The sequence below is a fragment of the Anopheles coustani genome, chromosome 2, assembly GCF_943734705.1.
Source record: "Anopheles coustani chromosome 2, idAnoCousDA_361_x.2, whole genome shotgun sequence".
Classification (NCBI taxonomy): Eukaryota; Metazoa; Arthropoda; class Insecta; order Diptera; family Culicidae; genus Anopheles; species Anopheles coustani.
This window is the reverse complement of record NC_071289.1, coordinates 71,153,515-71,174,464: the sequence shown is the minus strand read 5'-3', so window position 1 is coordinate 71,174,464 and position 20,950 is coordinate 71,153,515. Positions and strand designations below refer to the sequence as shown.

Sequence of the window (20,950 nt, the reverse complement as noted above, 5' to 3'; positions counted from 1 at the left end):
GTACCGTTTTCATGACAGCATCTTCATGGAAGACTGCAGAGAAATAAAAACAACTGGGTGAAAGTGAGATGACCAGCGTCTGGTGGCTCTGCTTTTCTCACTCGCACTTTGCTTATCAGGTGCTCTCTATTTTGATTTAAATTAAAACGTATTCGAAATATCTGAATGGTGTGAAAAGCTTTTATTTTCATTTTGTCATTTTATTTTGCGTAATTATCTGGTTGAATGTTGCGCAATACACAATGAAACAATAGAAGGTTGAAACAGGTGATTTATTTGAGGGTATAGTTACCTTGTTTTATTTCATTTCTGGAATGTACAAATCTTGATACAAATGTCACAAGTTGACGTTGACAAGTTACCAAAGAATTAGAGAAATAAACACACGCGGCATACGAGCCAAGAGAAAATCAGTATCCATTAGAATAATCTCCAAAATTTATCTAATACTAGCCAAATCGTAATGGACGAAGGGTGCGAGGATTTTTTGGGAGATATCGAAGATCTTATTTCGGCCGACGATCCATCACCGAAGGAGCGTTATGCCAACAAAAAGGACATCACCATTCGAGCGAAACGCGCCAAAGTGATTCGTGCAACTCCAAAAGATGTTACCGTAGAAAAGCCGCTACTAGACAGCGTTATCCCGGAGACACAGCATATCTACATGAAAACGTGGGGATGCGCGCACAATACATCCGATACCGAGTATATGGCCGGCCAGCTGGCCCAGTATGGGTATAATCTAACGAAGGATAAGGATGCCGCAGATTTGTGGGTGCTTAACAGCTGTACCGTAAAGAATCCTTCGGAGGACACGTTTCGCAATGAAATCGAAGCGGCGCACCAGGCGGGCAAGCATGTGGTCGTGGCAGGATGCGTACCGCAAGCAGCACCGAAATCGGACTATTTGAAAGGCCTGAGCGTAGTCGGTGTCCAGCAAATCGATCGTGTAGCGGAGGTTGTGGAGGAAACGTTGAAAGGACATTCAGTACGTTTGCTACAGGCAAAGAAGGTGAATGGACGAAAGGTTGCTGGACCGAAACTGTCGCTGCCAAAGGTTCGCAAAAATCCCCTCATTGAGGTGATCCCCATCAATTCGGGATGTCTAAATGCCTGCACATATTGCAAGACAAAGTTTGCCCGTGCCGATTTGGTAAGCTATCCCGTGGAAGAGATAGTCGATCGCGCGGTTCAGGTGTTTAAAGAAGGCGTATGTGAAGTATGGCTCACTTCCGAAGACACAGGTATTTCTTGCAATCTAAAACCCTTAATACCCTATCGGTTAACCGTTCATTCAATCCTATAGGAACCTATGGACGAGACATTGGTTCGTCATTGCCAGAGTTGCTGTGGAAGCTGGTAGATGTGATTCCAGAAGGATGCATGATGCGCCTTGGTATGACCAACCCACCGTACATCCTGGAGCATCTGGAAGAGATGGCAAAGGTTCTCTCCCATCCACGAGTGTACAGTTTTTTGCACATTCCTGTGCAAAGTGGGTCCGATACGATCCTCGGTGAAATGAAGCGCGAGTACTGCGTGAAGGATTTCGAACGTGTGGTTGATTTTTTGCGCCAGAAGGTCCCCGGTATAACCATCGCGACCGATATCATATGCGGATTTCCTGGTGAAACGGAAACTGATTTTGAAGATACCGTAACACTGTGCAGAAAATACGAGTTTCCGAGTCTTTTCATTAACCAGTTTTTCCCGCGCCCCGGAACACCGGCGGCGAAAATGGAACGTGTACCGGCAAATATTGTAAAGACTCGCACCAAAAGGTTGACGGAGTTGTTCCACTCGTATGAACCGTATCAAAAGTACACACCGGACTCGAAACAAACGGTACTGGTCACCGAAGTTTCCCACGACCAAAAGCACTACGTAGGGCACAATAAGTTCTACGAGCAAGTTCTTTTACCGATGCATAAGAATTTGCTGGGAAAGCAGGTTGAGGTAGGTGGATAATTAATCTTGTTTTCTTCGTGTTTCTTAATTAACACAAAGTCCTTTTCTTGTAGGTTGCCATAACAGGATGTACCAAATTCAGTATGTTCGGTAAAATCGTGCAAGCAGAACAGGAATGGGTGAATTGTAGCAAACCGATCGCTAATAGTATCTCGACCAACCAACTATCCGTAGCTGAGGATTCGAAGTATCGCTCGATATTTGCCTTCTTCGTTTTTTCGTGCAGCTTGGCGATAATTTCCAAATACATGTTCATGTATTTCGATATCTAGTTACACGGAACACGTGAGAAGATTAAATTTTATGGTTTGTAAATAAGAAAAGAACTTATAAAAAAAGGATTTTTAACCTTTTACTTTACGGTCGTTAAACGTGTTTATAATCTAAAGTCTAATCAATTGTCATAAAACCATCGGCATTAGATAGATACACATTTTCCTTCTTTGTGTTGGCACCGACGATAAAGTGTGGACCGACCAGACAATTCTTCAGAACCGATCCACTCTTCACTACCGCCTTTTCTCCGATGATGCAATTGTCGATGATTACACTGCGGAGAAAATCAATGAAATCATATGAAACCATATGCACAGAAATAGAAAACATGAGTTGTGTTACCTCTCTTCCACCGTGACGCCATCCATTAGAACGCTATTATTGATACGAGTTTTCGGTTGGATCGAACAACCGTTCGCAACTACGTTCGTGTTGAGTGAGGTTTTTTCACTGATTGTAGTCATGTCGCCAACCGCACATTTCGAAATCTGTGTCGATTTAATCGAACTCGTTTGCGAGACCAGTTCTCGCTCGGTCAAACCAGTCAAGGCAGGAAAGCGTTCGAAGATCTGTTAACAATATTGAAGAATACATTCAAATAAAGGAACCATATTTCGATGAAGAATACCGTGTATACCTTCAAATTACAGGAAAGAAATGAACGAACGTTATTAACTCTCAGTCCAAAGGTGTTTGCGTCAGCAAAATGTGCATAGCACCGGATGGGATGGGATAATTTTTGCTTGTTGTAATTTGAAGCCTTATGGATTTTCGTATCAAGCTCAGTGTGTACCGCAAACTGTAAAGGAGAAATAGTATGCTTTGTAATGTATACTGACATTTTAGGTAGAAACAAATAAAAAAATACCTTAAAAATTTCATCCGTTTTTCCATTCACATTGAACTCGGATACTCCTTCTCCTTCCGGAATGGCGGGCGGCTGCAGCATCTGCTTCTTTATAATATGCGGTAACAGCTCTCCTTTTACCGCAGATAGTGAATCACTCACGGTGAGGTATTCTACAACCCATTTTTTCATTATGTAAATGTGGGCATCAAGAAGACTGGAGGAAATGGTCATTTCTGGATTTTCTCGAAGCAAATGACCGGGTAATTTCACCGTTTCCTCAAAATCACTTGCGGAAGCCATGAACAGCACTTTGCTGGTTGCCTGGTCATACCCGATCAGATCTTTCTCGGCTTTGTACTTCGATTTCGGTCCTGGAATAGTTACATCTTGATCCTGACCACCTTCTACAAACAAAAGCTGTATTGAAGCATCCCGTTCGCGGAACTTGGATAACAAGTGATACAGATTAGCTTCCACCACGGTGTCACAGGACAATACCACCACATCAGCCTTGAGTCTGAAAGGATATCGTGGAAAAGGGTATCAATAAGCTGGTTCAGTGGAAACGAAAAACAGGCGAACTTACTTATCAGAAACAAGCCTCAAAGAATCAGCTGTTCCGCACTCCGAGTCCGTTGGGATGCAGTAGTAATCAAGCTTAAGTTTTAACTGCAACCGATCCATTCGTTGCTGTATTTCGGACTTTTCCGACTCTTGCACTATCACTAGCACCTCTATTGAAAAGGAAATGGATATATTAAGTAACAGTCGTTAGAATTTTTCTCATCGAAACCAAACTTTTCCTTACCGTTGAAGCCATGTCGTTGAAGAAGCTGCAATGGGTACCAAATCATTGGATATGGCCCGATCGGCAGCAGACATTTGGGTCGACCTTCCAAGATTTCCGGCAGCCTGGTTCCCTTTCCTGCTGCCAGTACAACCGCTTGAAATTCCTGTTGTCCCATTGTTTGAGGAGCACACGAAAGAAATTCTAAAAGATAGAAAGTGATGATCCGCGTGTATTTTTATCCTAGGGATAGTCGCGTTTTGCAGTCGTGTTATGACAAGCCGATAATTGCAAAATGCCACAAGGTTGATAGACGCTGGTATCACACGATTGTTGTGTTCTCTAAAATACGTTAAAATACGGTTATTTGGGATAGCATTCAAGCATAAAATGATAGAAACATTGCAATAGAATAACACCCTTGTAGCTGTTTTTATGGAGAAAGGAAAAGGTGAGGTACAAACGGTTTTGAAACGAACTTCCCCTTTTATCTACAGTGTAGTAATCTTTGTCGAAAGAGCCGGTTGCACAGCTGACGAGAGCAGATTTAGAACGACCATTATAAACATACGCCACACGGCAGGTATTTTTCCTGATGTCAAATCGTGCCGTACACAGAATTGAATCTGCACGCTAGTTTGTGAAAAGAGAAATATGTCGGTCAATCAGCTTAATGCACCACCAAGTTCTGCATCATCCGACAGGTAATTTATCGATAACAAAGTGGGTCAACGATTCGCACTGGTGGCGTTATCTTGCCGGTGCTTTGTTTGTACCGAAACGGAGAAACCCGAAACAAGCGAAATACGCATTACCGTGCGTGCCGTACGTGTGTGCTTGTGCTTGATGCTGTGCTAATTGAGGATACGGTGTTAAAAACCTTCCGCGTTGCCACATTATTGTCTCTTTTCACAGTGACGCAAGTGAACCGAAGGAGTGCGAAGTCCTCGATTTCAACACTGGTGTACATTCGAGCGACAGTGGATATGATGCAGAGATCCCCCCGGACTGCTGCCCGGCCTCGCCGGCCACGGTGCCATCGAAAACGACACGTTCGAATTCGTTCGCCTCGCAGCTTCGCTCTCCGAAACCACGTCGTCAACGGACCACTTCCGTTAATCAGAATACCATCAATTCGAACGAAGCTATCATTCGCTCGAACAATCGTACGATCTATACGGCGGGTCGGCCACCCTGGTACAACTGCGCTGGTCAGCAGGTGGAACCGTTCGTAATAGGTAGCCCACGAGCAAAACCGGTTCAAAACAATTAACTAATGATAGTTGTTTTTTTTCTTCTTTCCACATTACTACCACCTGCAAAGGAATTTGTGGCGGAAGTGCATCGGGTAAAACTACCGTTGCACAGAAGATCATAGAAAGCTTGGACGTACCATGGGTTACTCTGTTGTCGATGGATTGCTTCTACAAGATACTTAACGATAAACAGCATGAACAGGCAAATCGCAATGAGTACAACTTTGATCATCCGGATGCCTTTGATTTGGAGTTGATGAAAGATGTCTTGCAAAGGCTCAAGGAAGGTCGAAAGGTTGAGGTGCCTGTGTACAATTTTGTCTCGCACTCCAGAGAACAGCATACGGTAAGCAAAAAAAAAACGCATTGTTAGGGGTTTGCAATAGTTAAAACTACACACTATTTTAATATCGAAGTACGGGAGATGCATGGGTGTTTCAGTTTATTTTATTAAATAACTAAATTTGTAATTTTGCAGAAAACCATGTACGGCGCAAATGTTATCATTTTCGAGGGCATTCTAACGTTCCATAGCAAGGAAATTCTCAAGATGCTCGATATGAAAGTTTTTGTCGATACTGACGCAGACATCCGACTGGCGCGACGCCTTAAGCGAGACATCCAGCAGCGTGGACGTGATTTGGAAGGTGTACTTAAACAATATTCGACCATGGTGAAGCCGGCATACAGTTGCTATATTGCCCCCACAATGGCACATGCTGACATTATAGTGCCACGCGGTTCTAGCAACATTGTTGCAATTCAGCTTATCGTACAGCACGTACACACACAGCTGCAGTTGGTAAGTGTGTCTTTTACTGGCAATGCCGGGACGTGCTCGTTGCAATTAAATACCCTCTATTTCATCTTTTTTTTAAAGCGTGGGTTTAAACTAAGAGAGGCGTTGGCTCATTCGTACATTGGGCAACCGATGCCGGATTCGCTGAAACTGCTCCCAACCACCCCGCAGGTCAAAGGACTTCACACGTTTATTCGCAATGCAAACACAGCACGTGATGAGTTCATATTCTATTCGAAGCGCTTGATTCGGTTGGTACTAGAGTATGCACTCAGCTTACTGCCGTTCCGAGCGGTCGAAGTCGAGACACCGCAGAACGTACCGTACAAGGGTAAACGTTTGGCTTGTCAAAAGATTTGCGGCGTATCGATCCTGCGTGCCGGAGAAACCATGGAGCAGGCTGTAAGTGATGTCTGCAAGCACATCCGCATCGGAAAGATTTTAATTCAAACGAATCAACTTACTGGAGAGCCAGAGGTAAGACCGCAACTAAAAGTAAAAGGCAACGACCAATCAATGGCCTTCATTCTTACTGTTCTTTTCAGCTGTACTACTTAAGGCTTCCAAAGGACATAAAAGATTACCGTGTTGTACTTATGGACGCCACCGTTGCTACGGGAGCGGCAGGTAGGTTTTTTGCTGTTTCCGTTATTTTCTAATAACGTTAATTCAAATCTAAATTAATCTTTGCAGCAATCATGGCCATTCGGGTGCTATTGGATCACGATGTTCCCGAGGAGAACATACTTCTGGTGTCGTTGCTAATGGCGGAAATTGGTGTCCACTCGATAGCGTACGCTTTTCCAAAAGTTCAGATCGTTACGTCCGCCCTTGATCCGGAGATCAATGAAAAGTTTTACGTCATCCCCGGCATAGGCAACTTTGGCGATCGTTACTTTGGTACTGAACCGACCGACCCGAACTTGCTGTATGAGTAACCCGGAACAGAGGGTGGTGCAGTCAGAAAGTGAGTGTTGCGAAATAGGCAATAAACTTTTCTCTTCTGCGCAATTTCTGTTATGCTTAAAACTAAATTTGACATGTTCCGATACATAGGACAACTAATATCTCTTTGAATACTTAATTTTACTTGCCTTTATTTTATCTTACTGGTTTATTAGAACAATGTAGCATTAGGTTATGTGAATTAAAATAATTAGGTTTCCATCATTATTGCTGTTTCGCAATCTTTGTTTCCAACACTATCACTGTTAAAATTCTCTACAAAGATGTTGGAGCGACGTCTTGTATAATAAAGACTTCCAGTTCCGACGGTTTGCCGAATATTGTATTGTATTTGATAATGTTGTGCACGAGCGGCAAGCGCCTCGTAAAGAAAATCATGGCGGAAGTAAGATGTATTGCTGCACGAGAAAATTTTGATTGATTGAATAAAATACCATTGAAGATAAAGATAAATAGATAATTCTCCAAATGAGAAGAAGCTGGTGGAAGGGAAAGTAAAAACTACTTTTTTAAATTTATCGTTTTCCTCGCTTCCGTTCGTGTGGAGGCTAAAACGTGTATTTAACTAGTGCATCCTTTTGACAGGATAGCGACACGAACAAACCGACAGTCTGTACAGCGATAGTGGTGGCCATATATGTAAAGATTATGAATTGATTGATTTAACGTACTAGGTTCGGATCCCTTGGATTGGAATAGAGTCCTTTCAAAAATGATTGTATTCCCGCTAGGCAATTTCGAGCAAATCGTCCTCAAAAACGTCCTCCATGACACAAACATCGAGCAGTTTTGTATGGTGAGGAGGACAAGGAGGACGATTGCTCGAAAAACGTCCTCCTTTTGTTTCGTCCCCATACAAAAATGGAGGACGTTTGTTCGCGCGGAGGACGTTTTGAGGACGATATTTCGAGCTGCCTAGCGGGTTTTACAATGCAAATGAGGCATGGTATATTATAAAAGTGTTTCTTATAAACTCTTTGACGTCCGTACAATTCACGGTGTCGCAACGCTTTACGACCAGCGCGTTTGCACTAGTTCCTCCGTATCTGACCGCCCTGTTTGATCAGTTTTTTTCAATTTTTATTAGAATTTACATACGAACAGCAACGCGCCCTGTGAAATTTGTTTACTTTCCATTTGATATTTATTTACATCCAGTAGTCTGTGGAGCGTGTTAGGAGACAGCGTTGGCAGCTCACCAAAATGATGTGATCGGATGCAAACTAATACGAAGCTATTACATTTATGCGTGTATCCGGACGTCAGAGTGTTGAAATTCGGCCTTCCTTTGTATGTTTCCAGAAACTCTTTTCGCAGTGTCACTTAGTTTGATTCTCCATGTTCATGTTCTTTCTACCAAATTAGGAAGCAACCCAACGAGCCGTTGACAACTTATTCAGCTAGGTCCGGCTTTATGTTTATTGTTCGATTAACCTCCGTATGTTGTTCTGTCTGTTGTTAATAAGTTATACTGTTTTAAGTTAGTTTTAAGTTAACATTTTCAATAGTTTTCGGTAGTTTTCGTGCGTTATCAGTTTCATAACCGGCTATAATCTCAATGGTCTTTCAATTGGTACGTGCATAACTCCTTGATAGAGTCTTATTGGATGGGTCATTGAGCTACTCAGTCACTGGGTGCTTCACAGTTCCTTTGCTCGCTAGAACGCCCCGTTTAAGCTGGGTGCAGATCGATACGCTCTACACTATGCGTTGACATTGTGCGCTGTGTGGAAGTGCTTCGACTCAAAACATTTCCGTCGCTAGTTGATAACAGGCTTCACGTTTGTCACGCTGTGATCTTCTGTCCGCGACGATTCTCGTTCTCGCCCGTTCCCCGTGCCCGTGTGGCGACGACGCTGGCTGTGTAGTCTGTGCAGCAGTGAGAAAGGAATTCCTACCCAATTTCTTCTGCCTCCCACCTCAGTGACTGCAAGGCGAAGTGCTGCGCGCTATCCAAATGAAAGTTGTCTAGCTGCTTAGTCCTACTCGGGTACCCGTTCCTTGAGCAGACATTCGTTTATTTCTTTCATTTTTTTTAACTTCGTGGAAAGCATGCAAAAGATTGTTTCGTTCCGTGTGTCCCAGATTTGCTGCTAAAGTGTCGCAGCATTATCAGATTCTCCCGCACGGTGAGCTAGCAACTTTTCACTCCTCCGCAAACCAGTAAAAGATCATAGCTGGACGAAGCAAGGCAACAAAAAAAACAACAAACAAGAATTCGCAAAATAGTGGACCCGTGTGTGCGTGTGTGCGTGTGTGTATATTTTTTTGTCGTACCCGTTCTGTCCTCCGTTCACTTGGTCCAGCGCTGTGGTGTGGTGGAAAGTGGGCAGCATAGAATATGCGAAACAAGATTACCGTGTGAGCCCAGCCAAAGAGGAGGTGCGTTTCGGTGCGGGTTGTTTTCGCCCGCCCGCGAAGGAACCGAGTCGGTTCCCAATCGTGTACGCGAGTACGTGGAAACATTCGACGGGCACTACTAGGTACGTCCGCAGTCGTATTTCCTTTTGGGGGAAGAGAAGAGAAAAGAAGTCCGGGGGATCAGTGCAACAGTGTCGTTGGTGCGATGGAGGGTGATAAAATTAATGAATTTTTATTGGACAATGTTCCAACACGGGCGGAAGATTTCAAGATATATCGGCAATGGGTTGATACAACATATTTATGCTCACATACACATCTATGCTCCACGTACTGCCAGAGGAGTGTTTATTTGGTGTGGGCACACGTGCATATGTCCGTCCGTCCGTCCGTCCGTCCGTCCGTCCGTTCGTCCATCGGTCTCGGATTGCCGTCTGCGCGCACATATTAAAACCCCGGAGCTGTTGAAGCTGTGAAAGTAGAGAATGCGGAATTTTTTAAAAACAAATTATCGATTATCGTCTACGACCTGCAAAGCCGTTCCGCCCTACCTTCCTTCCTTTCTTGCTTGGGGAGTAGATTGTAGAACGCACGAAACACGAATAAGAAAAAGAAACACAAAACAGCCACACAGGTATTCTTCGATGCTGGAAAGGTCTTGGATTGTCTCGCGTGAAAGTACGGTTTGTAGGGGTTGGGAGTGGAAGACGGGAAAATTTGACCTTATGGCAAATTGAAAGTTATAGTACGGATTGTTTCTGTTGGAGGTAGCTTTTTCTTTCGCGAAACTTTGGCTTGCCAACCGACGAGACGACGGAAGCAATACACTGTGACATTGCGTACCGAATCGGGACCAGCTGCTGGTTCCATTGGAAGGGGGGAGCCACCAGAGGGGTGGGGAGATCTAAACGCCAGGGGATTCCGCTGAACATTCATACACGCGCTTGACCCTTTGAAGTCCATTTCAGCGTCGATAGCGTTCGCGTTTCCAACATGACGTCCTCTCTCCCCCCACCACTCTGTTGTGCCCCGCGAATGACGTCAGAGCACATTCGGTTCATCAAGCGAGCAGCAAACTAATTCCCCACGCGAAGTAGCCTCCAAACCCCAAAATTAATTGTTTTTATTTTTTATTTTCTTACCCCCCTATGCCTTGACACAGGGATGCTGCTTGTGAAACCTTCCAATTGCACTGATCACGTACCGTGTAGCGCAAACGGCGTGAGCCTGTGTGTGCGTTAGTAGTGTACGCGCCGGCCTCGACCACCAACCGTGACAATATGGTTGCGAAATGGATGGAGTAGTACGGGGGAGGGAGCAGTGGAGAAGGGAGAGCGTAGTAGCAACCGTTGTCATCCGTCTAGTAGTCAGTCTGTTGGTCATGGCACACTTTGAACTCGTCTTCCATGAGACGGCTCCACCGAGAGACACGACAAGAAACTTCCAACAGCCAGATACGGAACAGTAGGCACGTGCTTTTACTTGCCGTAACATCCAAACCCAGTCGGGTGGCGCCATCTGAATGTCTGAAACATGGCAAGAAAAATACAAATAAACGCACACACACACACATTGCTTCCTAGGGAACAACTTTTCCGGGAAAGTAAAAGTCACGCTTATCACGCGGAAACATGTGTTCGGCGCCGGGAAAACATTACCACACGCTTCCATCACCAACACGGGATGGGCGCAGTCCCCGGGTGATTAAGTGGTACCCTTTTGGGTATATTTATAAAACGAAACGAAGAAGCCCACAGTAATGCCCTTCAACCTGTTGAATTTATTGTTTCATTCGATTTATTTGCGGCGCTCACCCCGCGTGACGTGAAATCGATCCCGGATTTGACGAGGCAGGCTGAGGGGTTTCGTTTCATTTCATGTCGGTTTTCGCTTCAGAACTGTTCTCTTCCTTCACCAGCGTAATCAGGTCATTTTTCTGATACGGATTTTTCATTTTTTTTCTTCTCTATTACAGAATCCTGCTGGACGGACGGGGCATAATCAGCAGTAGTGACATGTCGTTGTTATTGTTGTGCCTGTTGCGTTAGAGTTTCCCTTTCTCGCTTTCTCACTCTCTGTCTGTGCAGTGTGTCTCGCCCAGTGTCCCACTCTTCCTGTTGTGTGTGCTTTGGTGCGCGCGTGTTTATTGCTGTCCTGTAGCTCCGGCGCACACGTAAAACGGTAGTATACGTTCCAGCTACCCGAGATAAGACCACTAAGCAAGGCTCATATTTTCATAAACAATATATATGCTGACCGTGTAAGACATCATAGCAGGCTAAGGGGAGGAGGAAGGCTACATGATTGCCAGTGAAGAGTAAAAGAGTTCCAATTCTTTTGATTCGTTTCTTTGGTTTGTCCTTTATCGTTGCTGAAACCGAGCTGTGTGGCAACGGCTCTGCGTTCTGTGAAGCCTGGACACGGTGTATCGCTACCTCGATGCGGCCATCATAAACCGTGTGTACTGCCTGCAAAACCGGTCGGAGTTAGTAGAGTAGCGATAGTAGTGTTGTAGTACTGGTAGGAACAATCGGACCACGGTACAACGCCCAACCGAGCGGTCCCAGTGGCGTTTTGAAGGACAGTTTGTGGCATAAAATATCCCTAGGAGCGGTGAAAAGCGTACGGACGATAGGGCGGGCGAGAGGATTGCAAAGAAACGGTGCCAAAGCATCAAAGGATAGGCATAATTTAGTTGCCTTGAGAGAAGAAGGGTGTAGTACTCGTAAGGACACGAATTGGGCGCCAGTATGCCTCTGTTCGGCAAAAAGGATTCCGGCAAAAAGGTGCGCAAGGACGTGAAGGATGGGTGTGAAAAGCTGCCGAGCATCGACGACAAGTACGTCATCAAGGAGCTGCTCGGGACGGGCGCATTCTCGGAGGTGCGGCTGTGCGAGCACAAGGAGTCCGGTCAACAGTACGCGGTGAAGATCATCGACAAGAAGGCGCTCAAGGGCAAAGAAGATTCGCTCGAGAACGAGATACGCGTGCTGAAGCGCTTCAGTGCCGTACGGAGCGATGGGAGCGGTGTGCACAGCACCGGGCCGCCCCTCGTTGGTGGGCCCCGCTTCGCCCATCCGAACATCGTGCAGCTGCTCGAAACATTCGAGGACAAATCGAAGGTCTACCTTATCATGGAGCTGGTGACTGGCGGTGAGCTGTTCGATCGGATCGTCGAGAAGGGCTCGTACACGGAGCGGGATGCATCGAACCTGATCCGGCAGGTGCTGGAGGCGGTCGACTATATGCACGAGCAGGGCGTCGTGCACCGGGACCTCAAGCCGGAGAATCTGCTCTACTACAGCCCGGCGGAGGACAGCAAGATCATGATCAGCGACTTCGGCCTATCGAAGATGGAGGACTCGGGCTTCATGGCGACGGCGTGCGGTACACCCGGGTACGTCGCACCGGAGGTGCTCGCCCAGAAGCCGTACGGCAAGGCGGTGGACGTGTGGAGTATAGGTGTCATCTCGTACATCCTGCTGTGCGGCTACCCGCCGTTCTACGACGAGAACGACGCCAACCTGTTCGCCCAGATACTGAAGGGCGAGTTCGAGTTTGACTCGCCGTACTGGGACGAGATCAGCGACTCGGCCAAGGATTTCATCCGGCAGCTGATGTGCGTGAACGTGGAGCGACGGTTTAGCTGCAAGCAGGCACTGGCGCATCCGTGGATTTCGGGCAACGCGGCCAGCAGCAAGAACATTCATGGTACCGTTTCCGAGCAGCTTAAGAAGAATTTCGCCAAATCGCGCTGGAAACAGGCCTACCATGCGGCCACCGTCATACGTCAGATGCAACGAATGGCCCTCAGCAGCGGGGGCAGCGGCACTGGGGGTAGTGCATATGGGCGTAGTGCGTCGCGGATAAGCAACGCACCCTCCGCCGACGGTGGAACGGGCACCAACGCCGAGCACGAACATCAGCAACCAGGGCAAACAGATACTACTGCCTCTAGCAGTAAATAAAAACAGAAAAAGACGCATGCAACTAGCCCCCATATCCCATTGGCCCACAACAAAAGTTCAACGTGGGGAGAGGAATGGGAGTGTATGAGCGTACCGAGCGAGCGCCGGTCGGTTCCGTTTATGCTAATTTTATGGCACATTCTGACGAAGCAGCAGTTCCTCCTACTGTATTGGTTTGTAACTAACTTTATATTTTGTTAGATGTTTGCAGTACTCCTAACTTTATTTTTACCTCTCGGAATGTTTTACAGTGCCCCTATGCACTGACTGGTACGTAACCACTGACACATTGTAGCCTACGGTGGTACTTCAATCGTCAACCTATGCTTTGCTTGGAAAAGGAAATAATGTCGGATAATACGCCCTCGAAATGCACTATTGTGTTCGACACAACTTGAGCAGTCCGTGTTCTTCTGTTTGTGAGAGTGGAAAACAAAAACGCTTCCGCTCAAACGACTCTTGGAGTCTTTGCAGACCACCGACCCCTCCCGGGACTGTAGCAGTTCCGTTCTGCGATGGCAAGGGCAAAGTTTTGTACCACCGGTTGAAAACACACTGAATGAGCGATAAATCCATCTGTTTTAACTTTTAACCCCGAGGCGTGTTGAACTTAAAACAACTAAACCAAACGCACTCCGAGCGTCTGATTTTGTGCCGAAAACAAAAACAAAAAGCAAACACAACACACATTAATCAATCGTGCATTTAGGTGTTAATTTTTAAGGGCGCCTTATACTCTCTCGGCAGCTCAAGGTTTGCTGCAGCAGCTAGTTTTGCTTGCCAATTTGAGCGGTTTTGATGTTAATCGGTTAGGTTTCGTTACCATGACAACAACAACAACCACACAAACATGCTCCTGATCAACACCAGATTTACATGCTTCATTATCGTTAGGTTTACAGCAGGCGGGTCTAATTGTTACGATGGTGCGTTCAGCCGGCATTGTGGCCAGACCCTGAAGCACATGACTTGGATGGAACATTTAGCAACAAAACGGGGCAGCTACTATTCGTTCCTTTGTCCATATCAGTGGCATTCGGGAAGAGTTTTGAGCTAAGTCTTCTAGAGCTCCCTCGGTATAGTTTACGTTTGTGAGTCCGTGACTGGACATTTATGAATCATTGATATTTGCGGGAACAGACGGAAATTTCACATTCACTACTCTAACTAGAGTTAATTTAGATTGTACTTTTATCATTTATTTGTTCCGATGTTTCTCGACTTTTTCTCACTCTCTCTCTCTCTCGTATATAGATTGTTAATCTCAAAAGAGTTATTACGATTACTTAACGATTGTTGACAGGTCAGGAAAGTTATGTTTAATGCTAGCGTAATTCCATCGGGTTGGTCGGGTGGTTGAAGATTAATCTTAAATATTTGAAGGCTGCGTAGTGCATCTGAAAAGCTTTTAAAACGATGTTTTATTGCGTGTGTAAAAGCTCGTCGATTTTACTAGTACATCGTGTTGTGCGCGCAACGCACAATTTACGTACGAGAAACAAGAAGAACATGAATTCCCTCCGGCACGTGGCGCAACTTACCATTTTTGAGGTGTTGGACAAACTGAACACTTAATAATAACGCATCCATATCACTGACATGACGTAACGTTTAAATCTCTCTGTACTCTGTTACTTTTGCGTAATTTACTTAACTACCTGTGTTATTTAACCTGGTTAACGTTTTTTTTTAAACTTTATTTCTCTTTTTACAAGAAAACAAACATCCTTTCTCCCTTATCCAACGTTATGCTTATCAGGCGACGTCACATCAAACGAGTTTGTTAGAAACAAGTTAGAAAGACTCATTTGTGAAGCGATGAGTCCACGTTGTGAATCAACGGCTAGAATAAATATTGTTAATGTAGCTTTTGGTGATTCCTACGTGATAAACAAACACAAACCAATATGAAGGCGCAACACAACAAAACAAACTAATGTAGACAAACTCCCAAGCAAAAGGCGTATCCTTTCGCGGCCGCAGAAAAAAAGAACCCCCGAAGGAGCAATATTTTAAACAAAATAAAAATTTAAACCAGAAAACCCGACAAGCATCACCCGCGCCCGTCATCTTGATGTACGTTAACTAATATTTTTAAAGACAGCCAGAGTCAGCAAGCTATACTGCTTATCCGCGCCCAGCTAATAGTTATGCGGTGGTGTAAGGGACGAAGCAAGTACGAGAAACAATCGTTCATCGTCTGAGGCAAAACTGTACAACAACATCATTAGAATATGGAGGTAAATTTCTTATGGTAGAAAAATAAACCTGTTCAATAGACAGCGCTATGCATATAGGAACGTAAAATAAACTAAAACTACTGTCATTTGATATTGAAAAGATGCGGTGATTGATTGTGTAAGCTCGAAGAACAGCAGCACGGCTTAGGCAAAGCATAAAACGCTGATCCGCATTTAAGTGGGAAAACAGAGAGCTGCGTTAAAAAATGGAAAACTAAAGCAAATAATACAACCTTATCATAACCAAGCGATAGAAAGGAGTGCCCGGACGGAAAATGTACAGTGAAAGGGCCAATGCGGTACGGGAAAAGTATGGGCCACCGAGTGTAGTAAAGCGGTGTCGATTGTGCGAAAGGATGCAAAGAAGTAAAGGAAGCTTTTCGTGTATAGTTTTTACTTTCCTCACGCGGCCCACGTTGGCGTGCCACAGGGCGTAGAGTAGTAAAGCACAGAAGACAACAGCACTTGAAACGAAAGGTGGTACTGGGCATCCAGCGGTTACTAACATTCCAGTTGCGATACGTTTGCCAATACTAATACGTAACGCCATCCAGCATAATTCTGTTCGTTTTGTTTGCATTCCCTGTCTTATTCTTCCTTTTCGATATCCTTTCACATCACTCAACTAGACCATAGCTAGGGAAAAGCGGAAAAGGGTTCCGCTCTAGCAGCGTTCATCCTTTAGTAGCTAAGCAATGCGAACGATAGAGCAAAATGGTATAGCAGATGAAAAAACAAGTAACAAAACGTTTTGTGTTGCTGCACGCATTCAGTTCCTACAGCATAAGCACTATGCTTTCCGTTTTCCATGGCCACACACACGGTGTCATGATGTTGTTGTTGGTAATATTATCTATGCTGTTGCAGTCGATGTTGTTTCATCCGTGGGTTCGTCCACCAAACATCTAATATTAAACAAAACAAAAACGTAACAACACGATCACACATATGCACACACAGACAAAATATCAGACATTGGTTTAAAATGCGGAAATGGGAAGAGAAACACGTGAGGCTGCGGTACTAGAAAAAGTAGAAACAATGAACGAGAGCTAGGAAAAGGAGAGAACAAAAACAAAACAAGAAAACGTAAGAAAATTACGCGGTACAAAAAAAACGAAGTAGCAAAAAAACACGGTAATAGACGTGTAAAGAGAAGTAAAACAAACATAAGCAAATTTGAATCTCTACTACAAAATCTCGATGGTGTTCTCGGTCGATATCAACGGTGGGTTTTTTTTGCAGCATTGTGTCATATTTTAGAGCCGTTTCTCTTGCCAGATTCGGTATTTGTTATGTGTTGTACATGCACAGAAGGTATGTCCATGTTTGTGCGCGTGTGTGTGTGTGTGTGTGTGTGTATGTGTGCATGCAAGTGTGTGCGTGTGTGTGTGTGTGTGAACGTGACAAAGTTGTACTATTAAACGATCCGTCACTTTACGTCATCCATCGTCCAAACGCGAGTAATTGTTGATTTGTTTGAAGTTGAAAAAAAAACAATAAAGGAACATAGCAAAAACACAACAAAAATAACAAACAAAAAATAATCATTTAAACAAAAAGATACACATTGTAAAGATCGAAAGTTGGAAAGAAAATCGCAACGGCGCAAGCTGTATATTTAAAGATGAAAAAGGCGAAAGACGATAGCGAAACTTACCAGCGTGTCCGTAACAAAGTTGGATAAAAAAGGGCGACAGAAATAGTGGATCTAAGCATTTTTAATACCATAAACCAACCACCGTCGAAATAAACAGGAACGTCGATCAGAAAGTGGTCGCAAGTAAAGCGGAAGAATTTGTTTTTCACTTGTACGTTTTAACAAGCAGATATATTGGTAAAGTCTGGCCAGTCCGCCGAATGAATGCTGGGAATGGTGGTTAATTTTGTGTATTGGAAAAATATTAAAAAAAAAACCAGGAAATATCTCTTTTGCACACATGAACGGAAAGGCAATTTGAAGCGAAATGCATAGCAGACGAACAAGAAGGAAGCACACAAACAAAGCGGTGTAATAGGGAAACAAGAGTAAATAAGTTCATTGGAAAAAAAAACAAAAACAAGAAATAGCTGTTTGAAAACATGAAATTGCATGATATATGACATGTAAGCGGAGCGATCAAGCGATAGAACGTTCAACTAATACAATAATTTTATTATGTGGTCTATGAATGTGATCTATATTATAAAAAAGTAAGAAAAAAGAAAAAGTAACAGCAACTTAGTGCTAGATAAGTAGGTGTTAATATTAAGAGCGATAATTAAAAGAAGGGTAAAACAGATATGCGGTATGCAACAAGTACTTGTAAACACAACACAGCGGATACTTAAATGTTGTTCCTCTGCTTCTAATGGAGGGCTGCTATTACTTGGAGATAAAAAAAAAATGCTAGGAAAAATAGAATACGAGAATGGGAGAGCCTGACAGTGGTTGGCAAAACTATCTAACGCGTGCAGAAGGCAGAGAAGGTTTACAGTTTGTGGAAGCATTATACAAAAGGGCGAACTTATCGTTTAGGCCACTCTATCATTCATCATTTGACTGGGTTTACAATTTTCAGACGCTCAGCAACATGTCATGGTTAAAACAAACGGCGAAAACGGGGTAACCTATAGTAAAAGCTACAAAACATATACATATATATATACATATTAACGAAAAATTTAAGCTGACTACAAGCAACAAAAAAAAAATCAACAACAAAACATATTAAAATAATCTGGTTATACGAGATGCTGCTTGCTGAATGGCATTTAATAATCTCAATAAATTCGTTCATTGTGTAACTGAAACCAAGAAATTTGAGTTTTCTTTCTTCGACGTTGTATGCTGCATTTCAATTTCTGATTGTACGTGTTATATATTTCTTGTTTCATTTAATTTGTTCGTTCTCGAAACAAAAATATGTTTTAGCTGATATGTTTTGGCTCTTTCTACATTGCGGAGCGGATTTTTCTCCATTTGTGGATTGAAATATTTGTGTATGAATCAATTTCCCATACTATCTACTAACCCATCTCTAACGATCGCATTATCCTTCTCGCCACGATAAACCAACCCGTTTGGAAATGGAAAATGTCGCTATGTGGGGAAATTTTACAGCACATCAAGAATCATTTCAAAATCCTGCAACACATCATTGATATACAATATGTATTACATACATCAGATTCCATCAGTAAAAACGCGCAAGTATGGCTGAACTTTATAACTCGTACCAACATAGTTCCCGTAGGTGCTGAAAAAGTTTTCACAAAATATTGTCCACCGTCAGTGTTAAAGCATTGACTGGCTTTGTCCGTAAAGCAAACGGAAAGACCGGTTTATTTCGAACTCCGGCCAAAATATTCCCGCCAATGTTTAGATATGTGGCATCGTTTGTATTTGGTGGGAGAAGGTGTTAACAAACATTATATGTGAAAATTGGCAACTTTTAGTTAGCGAATTAAGCATGTACAGGTAGGTACAAAACGCCCATCCGAAAAGAGGGCATCCGACTACCGCCGAGGAAACGGTTAACGCCGAAAACGTTAAATAAAAGCCATCATAATTCGTTTTGCATGGTGAACGGCCAGCGCGTGAAAGATTCGTTATTCTATTTTCGTCCAACGACCTACACATATGTGGCTTATGATAACATTTACTTGGAGGTCACTGGGAGGTGTTACTTTGGGGCTCTTTAATAAGAGAAGAAGATTTTATTGGGTTAGGTTTAGAAACATATGGTAAAGGCAAGAAGGTTAGGGAACAGATAACCGACTGATGAAAATAACCTGATAAATGAATTGTGCATATGATCTGGTCATAGTGTCTGCAAGGGTAGATGGCACGGTTTGGAAAGACTTCGCCGAAAACCGGATTGAAGAACAAAAAAAAAAAAATACTATGATTTAGTGAAAATTTATTGCGAAGAATATGCTATTCAGGATAAAATTTTAATTTGAAAAAAAAAAATTTTGTAGATATGACACAATTAACACACAAAATCAGACACTACTCCAAACTTAATCAAAGGTATAAAATAACTTCATTTTATTTATTGTATGAAATGAACATCCCAAAACTAAAGATGTGAATTAGAAAAATAATTAAACGATCGACAAATCGCGAGATCGATAAAATAATAAATGCGGTGTGATAGATGTAGCATGAGGTTATTGGGAGCTATTTTTAATGCCGGTACTTTAAAATAAACATTGGGTGCTCTTACTTACACTTGCACGGGATGTTAAAGTACACGGTGTTCAAAATAAACTACTCTGTAACATACACGCGGATGATTTCACCAGCGAAAATCTGGTAGATTGTATTTTGATAGTATGATGCACGCCAAAAGTCACGATCACCGTCGATCGTTATGGTGGGAAAGTTTGGAATATTGTTTGCACGAATATGGACCATAAAATTATTACCATAACGTCAGGGGCACCTAGAATGCAAACGTGCATCTCATCTGCAGCACAAACCACGATCAGTTAGCATCAATTTAGTCCTGAAATCACCGAAATTGAGTATTTCGTCCGTCGGACACTGCTGAGCAACTACACGAAGGTAGGTATGGACAGGTTCGTTTATTTGTACCTTAAGTTTATTTACGAATTAGCGACATTTTTGTGTACCTATGTTAAACCTGCAAAATCAATCTACTATCTCTCTACTTGCTCGCAACCGTTACACGCCGTTCACCGTCCGGTCAATCTATACGGTTATTACTTATACGCATTGTTACTTAATATTTGTTTGTCATTTTTCCTTTGAATTATGGTTACGTTACGAAAGAAATTTTTCCCTGGTAGTATTTTACACGTGCTGTGTGTTTTCGTTTTAGATTCTCCATTTAATTGTCGGCATTTTTTTTACCACGAGAGTGCTGCTTAATGTAGAGTCCTAATTTGTTCTCTTTTGGGACCAAGGTATTCTTTAGGGGATCAAAAGCTAACATACGGCTATCATTTGCTAAGAGACTATTGAAATGAATGAACATAAAAAAACCCAGAATACCTTTCACTACACAGCAGGAAACTAAAACAGGAGTGATCAAGTAGAGCGGAGCCATTTTTCAGCCACATCCATACATTAACACAACCGCTTGATACAGCACATTCGACTGGTTTTGATTTTCATAAATAGAGAAATTGATGGTCTAAAATCTGTCTCCTCAGCCAATTTTGCCCATTTAAAGTCGTTGCAATAATAAGTACGAAGATCTTGGCAAACAATAAAATCCTTCTAACCTCTAAAGGAGGTAAATGTAAAGAGTGGGAATGGAATTCATGAGTGTGAACGAGAAGTTTAAAATGAACGATGGTACGAGGAATCTTTATGCCTGCTCCAGCAGTGCTGCCCATTATCCTTGATTGTACGGACACGTGGGTCCATGCGCAAACCCTGTTCGATCCTAACGGAACTAGCATTCAGTCAGCAATAGTACGCCATTATCATTGGTTTGTATTGTGGTTCGAACCGAAATTTAGT

General features: G+C 43.3%; 4 protein-coding genes across 7 annotated transcripts; 3 read left to right on the top strand and 1 right to left on the bottom strand.

The window, feature by feature from the left end:
• The first annotated feature begins 386 nt into the window (after window positions 1–386).
• On the top strand, window positions 387–2,804 carry LOC131267045 (threonylcarbamoyladenosine tRNA methylthiotransferase). Its single transcript, XM_058269796.1, has 3 exons — window positions 387–1,247; window positions 1,310–1,959; window positions 2,025–2,804. Exons 1-3 carry the CDS (start codon window positions 464–466, stop codon window positions 2,241–2,243), a joined length of 1,653 nt encoding a protein of 550 aa, XP_058125779.1. The 5' UTR covers window positions 387–463; the 3' UTR covers window positions 2,244–2,804.
• On the bottom strand, window positions 2,362–4,139 carry LOC131267046 (translation initiation factor eIF-2B subunit gamma). 2 transcript variants are annotated; one of them, XM_058269798.1, is made up of 6 exons: window positions 3,906–4,139; window positions 3,684–3,831; window positions 3,116–3,614; window positions 2,885–3,046; window positions 2,590–2,816; window positions 2,362–2,521 (listed from the first exon to the last, which is right to left on the bottom strand). In XM_058269798.1, exons 1-6 carry the CDS (start codon window positions 4,060–4,062, stop codon window positions 2,362–2,364), a joined length of 1,353 nt encoding a protein of 450 aa, XP_058125781.1. In that variant the 5' UTR covers window positions 4,063–4,139. The 2 variants fall into 2 exon arrangements, with proteins under 2 accessions (XP_058125781.1, XP_058125780.1); XM_058269797.1 differs by having other exon boundaries at window positions 2,885–3,614.
• Window positions 4,140–4,466: 327 nt separating this feature from the next.
• Window positions 4,467–7,002, top strand: LOC131262191 (uridine-cytidine kinase-like 1). Its single transcript, XM_058264139.1, has 7 exons — window positions 4,467–4,588; window positions 4,800–5,122; window positions 5,209–5,486; window positions 5,619–5,942; window positions 6,021–6,416; window positions 6,485–6,566; window positions 6,633–7,002. Exons 1-7 carry the CDS (start codon window positions 4,539–4,541, stop codon window positions 6,875–6,877), a joined length of 1,698 nt encoding a protein of 565 aa, XP_058120122.1. The 5' UTR covers window positions 4,467–4,538; the 3' UTR covers window positions 6,878–7,002.
• Window positions 7,003–8,763: 1,761 nt separating this feature from the next.
• Window positions 8,764–13,794, top strand: LOC131267783 (calcium/calmodulin-dependent protein kinase type 1). 3 transcript variants are annotated; one of them, XR_009178391.1, is made up of 3 exons: window positions 9,211–9,388; window positions 11,242–13,407; window positions 13,486–13,794. XR_009178391.1 is itself a non-coding variant. In XM_058270738.1 (2 exons), the coding sequence occupies exon 2, from the start codon at window positions 12,017–12,019 to the stop codon at window positions 13,232–13,234; it is 1,218 nt and encodes a 405-aa protein (XP_058126721.1). In that variant the 5' UTR covers window positions 8,764–9,034; window positions 11,242–12,016; the 3' UTR covers window positions 13,235–13,794. The 3 variants fall into 3 exon arrangements, 2 of the variants coding, with proteins under 2 accessions (XP_058126721.1, XP_058126720.1); XM_058270738.1 differs by lacking the exon at window positions 9,211–9,388 and adding an exon at window positions 8,764–9,034 and having other exon boundaries at window positions 11,242–13,794; XM_058270737.1 differs by having other exon boundaries at window positions 11,242–13,794.
• Window positions 13,795–20,950: the final 7,156 nt, after the last annotated feature.

What these genes read in the sequence shown, in the direction of transcription:
- LOC131267045 (XM_058269796.1), top strand. Translation starts at nt 464, where the DNA reads ATGGACGAAGGGTGCGAGGATTTTTTGGGAGATATCGAAGATCTTATT. An exon ending in GCTCACTTCCGAAGACACAG is followed by an intron (nt 1,248 to 1,309) that starts GTATTTCTTGCA and finishes TCAATCCTATAG; the next exon opens with GAACCTATGGACGAGACATT. An exon ending in TGCTGGGAAAGCAGGTTGAG is followed by an intron (nt 1,960 to 2,024) that starts GTAGGTGGATAA and finishes CTTTTCTTGTAG; the next exon opens with GTTGCCATAACAGGATGTAC.
- LOC131267783 (XM_058270738.1), top strand. Translation starts at nt 12,017, where the DNA reads ATGCCTCTGTTCGGCAAAAAGGATTCCGGCAAAAAGGTGCGCAAGGAC.
- LOC131267046 (XM_058269797.1), bottom strand. Translation starts at nt 4,062, where the DNA reads ATGGGACAACAGGAATTTCAAGCGGTTGTACTGGCAGCAGGAAAGGGA. An exon ending in TCAACGACATGGCTTCAACG is followed by an intron (nt 3,832 to 3,905) that starts GTAAGGAAAAGT and finishes CCTTTTCAATAG; the next exon opens with AGGTGCTAGTGATAGTGCAA. An exon ending in GGCGTCACGGTGGAAGAGAG is followed by an intron (nt 2,522 to 2,589) that starts GTAACACAACTC and finishes TTTTCTCCGCAG; the next exon opens with TGTAATCATCGACAATTGCA.
- LOC131262191 (XM_058264139.1), top strand. Translation starts at nt 4,539, where the DNA reads ATGTCGGTCAATCAGCTTAATGCACCACCAAGTTCTGCATCATCCGAC. An exon ending in AACTTACTGGAGAGCCAGAG is followed by an intron (nt 6,417 to 6,484) that starts GTAAGACCGCAA and finishes TGTTCTTTTCAG; the next exon opens with CTGTACTACTTAAGGCTTCC. An exon ending in CGTTGCTACGGGAGCGGCAG is followed by an intron (nt 6,567 to 6,632) that starts GTAGGTTTTTTG and finishes TAATCTTTGCAG; the next exon opens with CAATCATGGCCATTCGGGTG.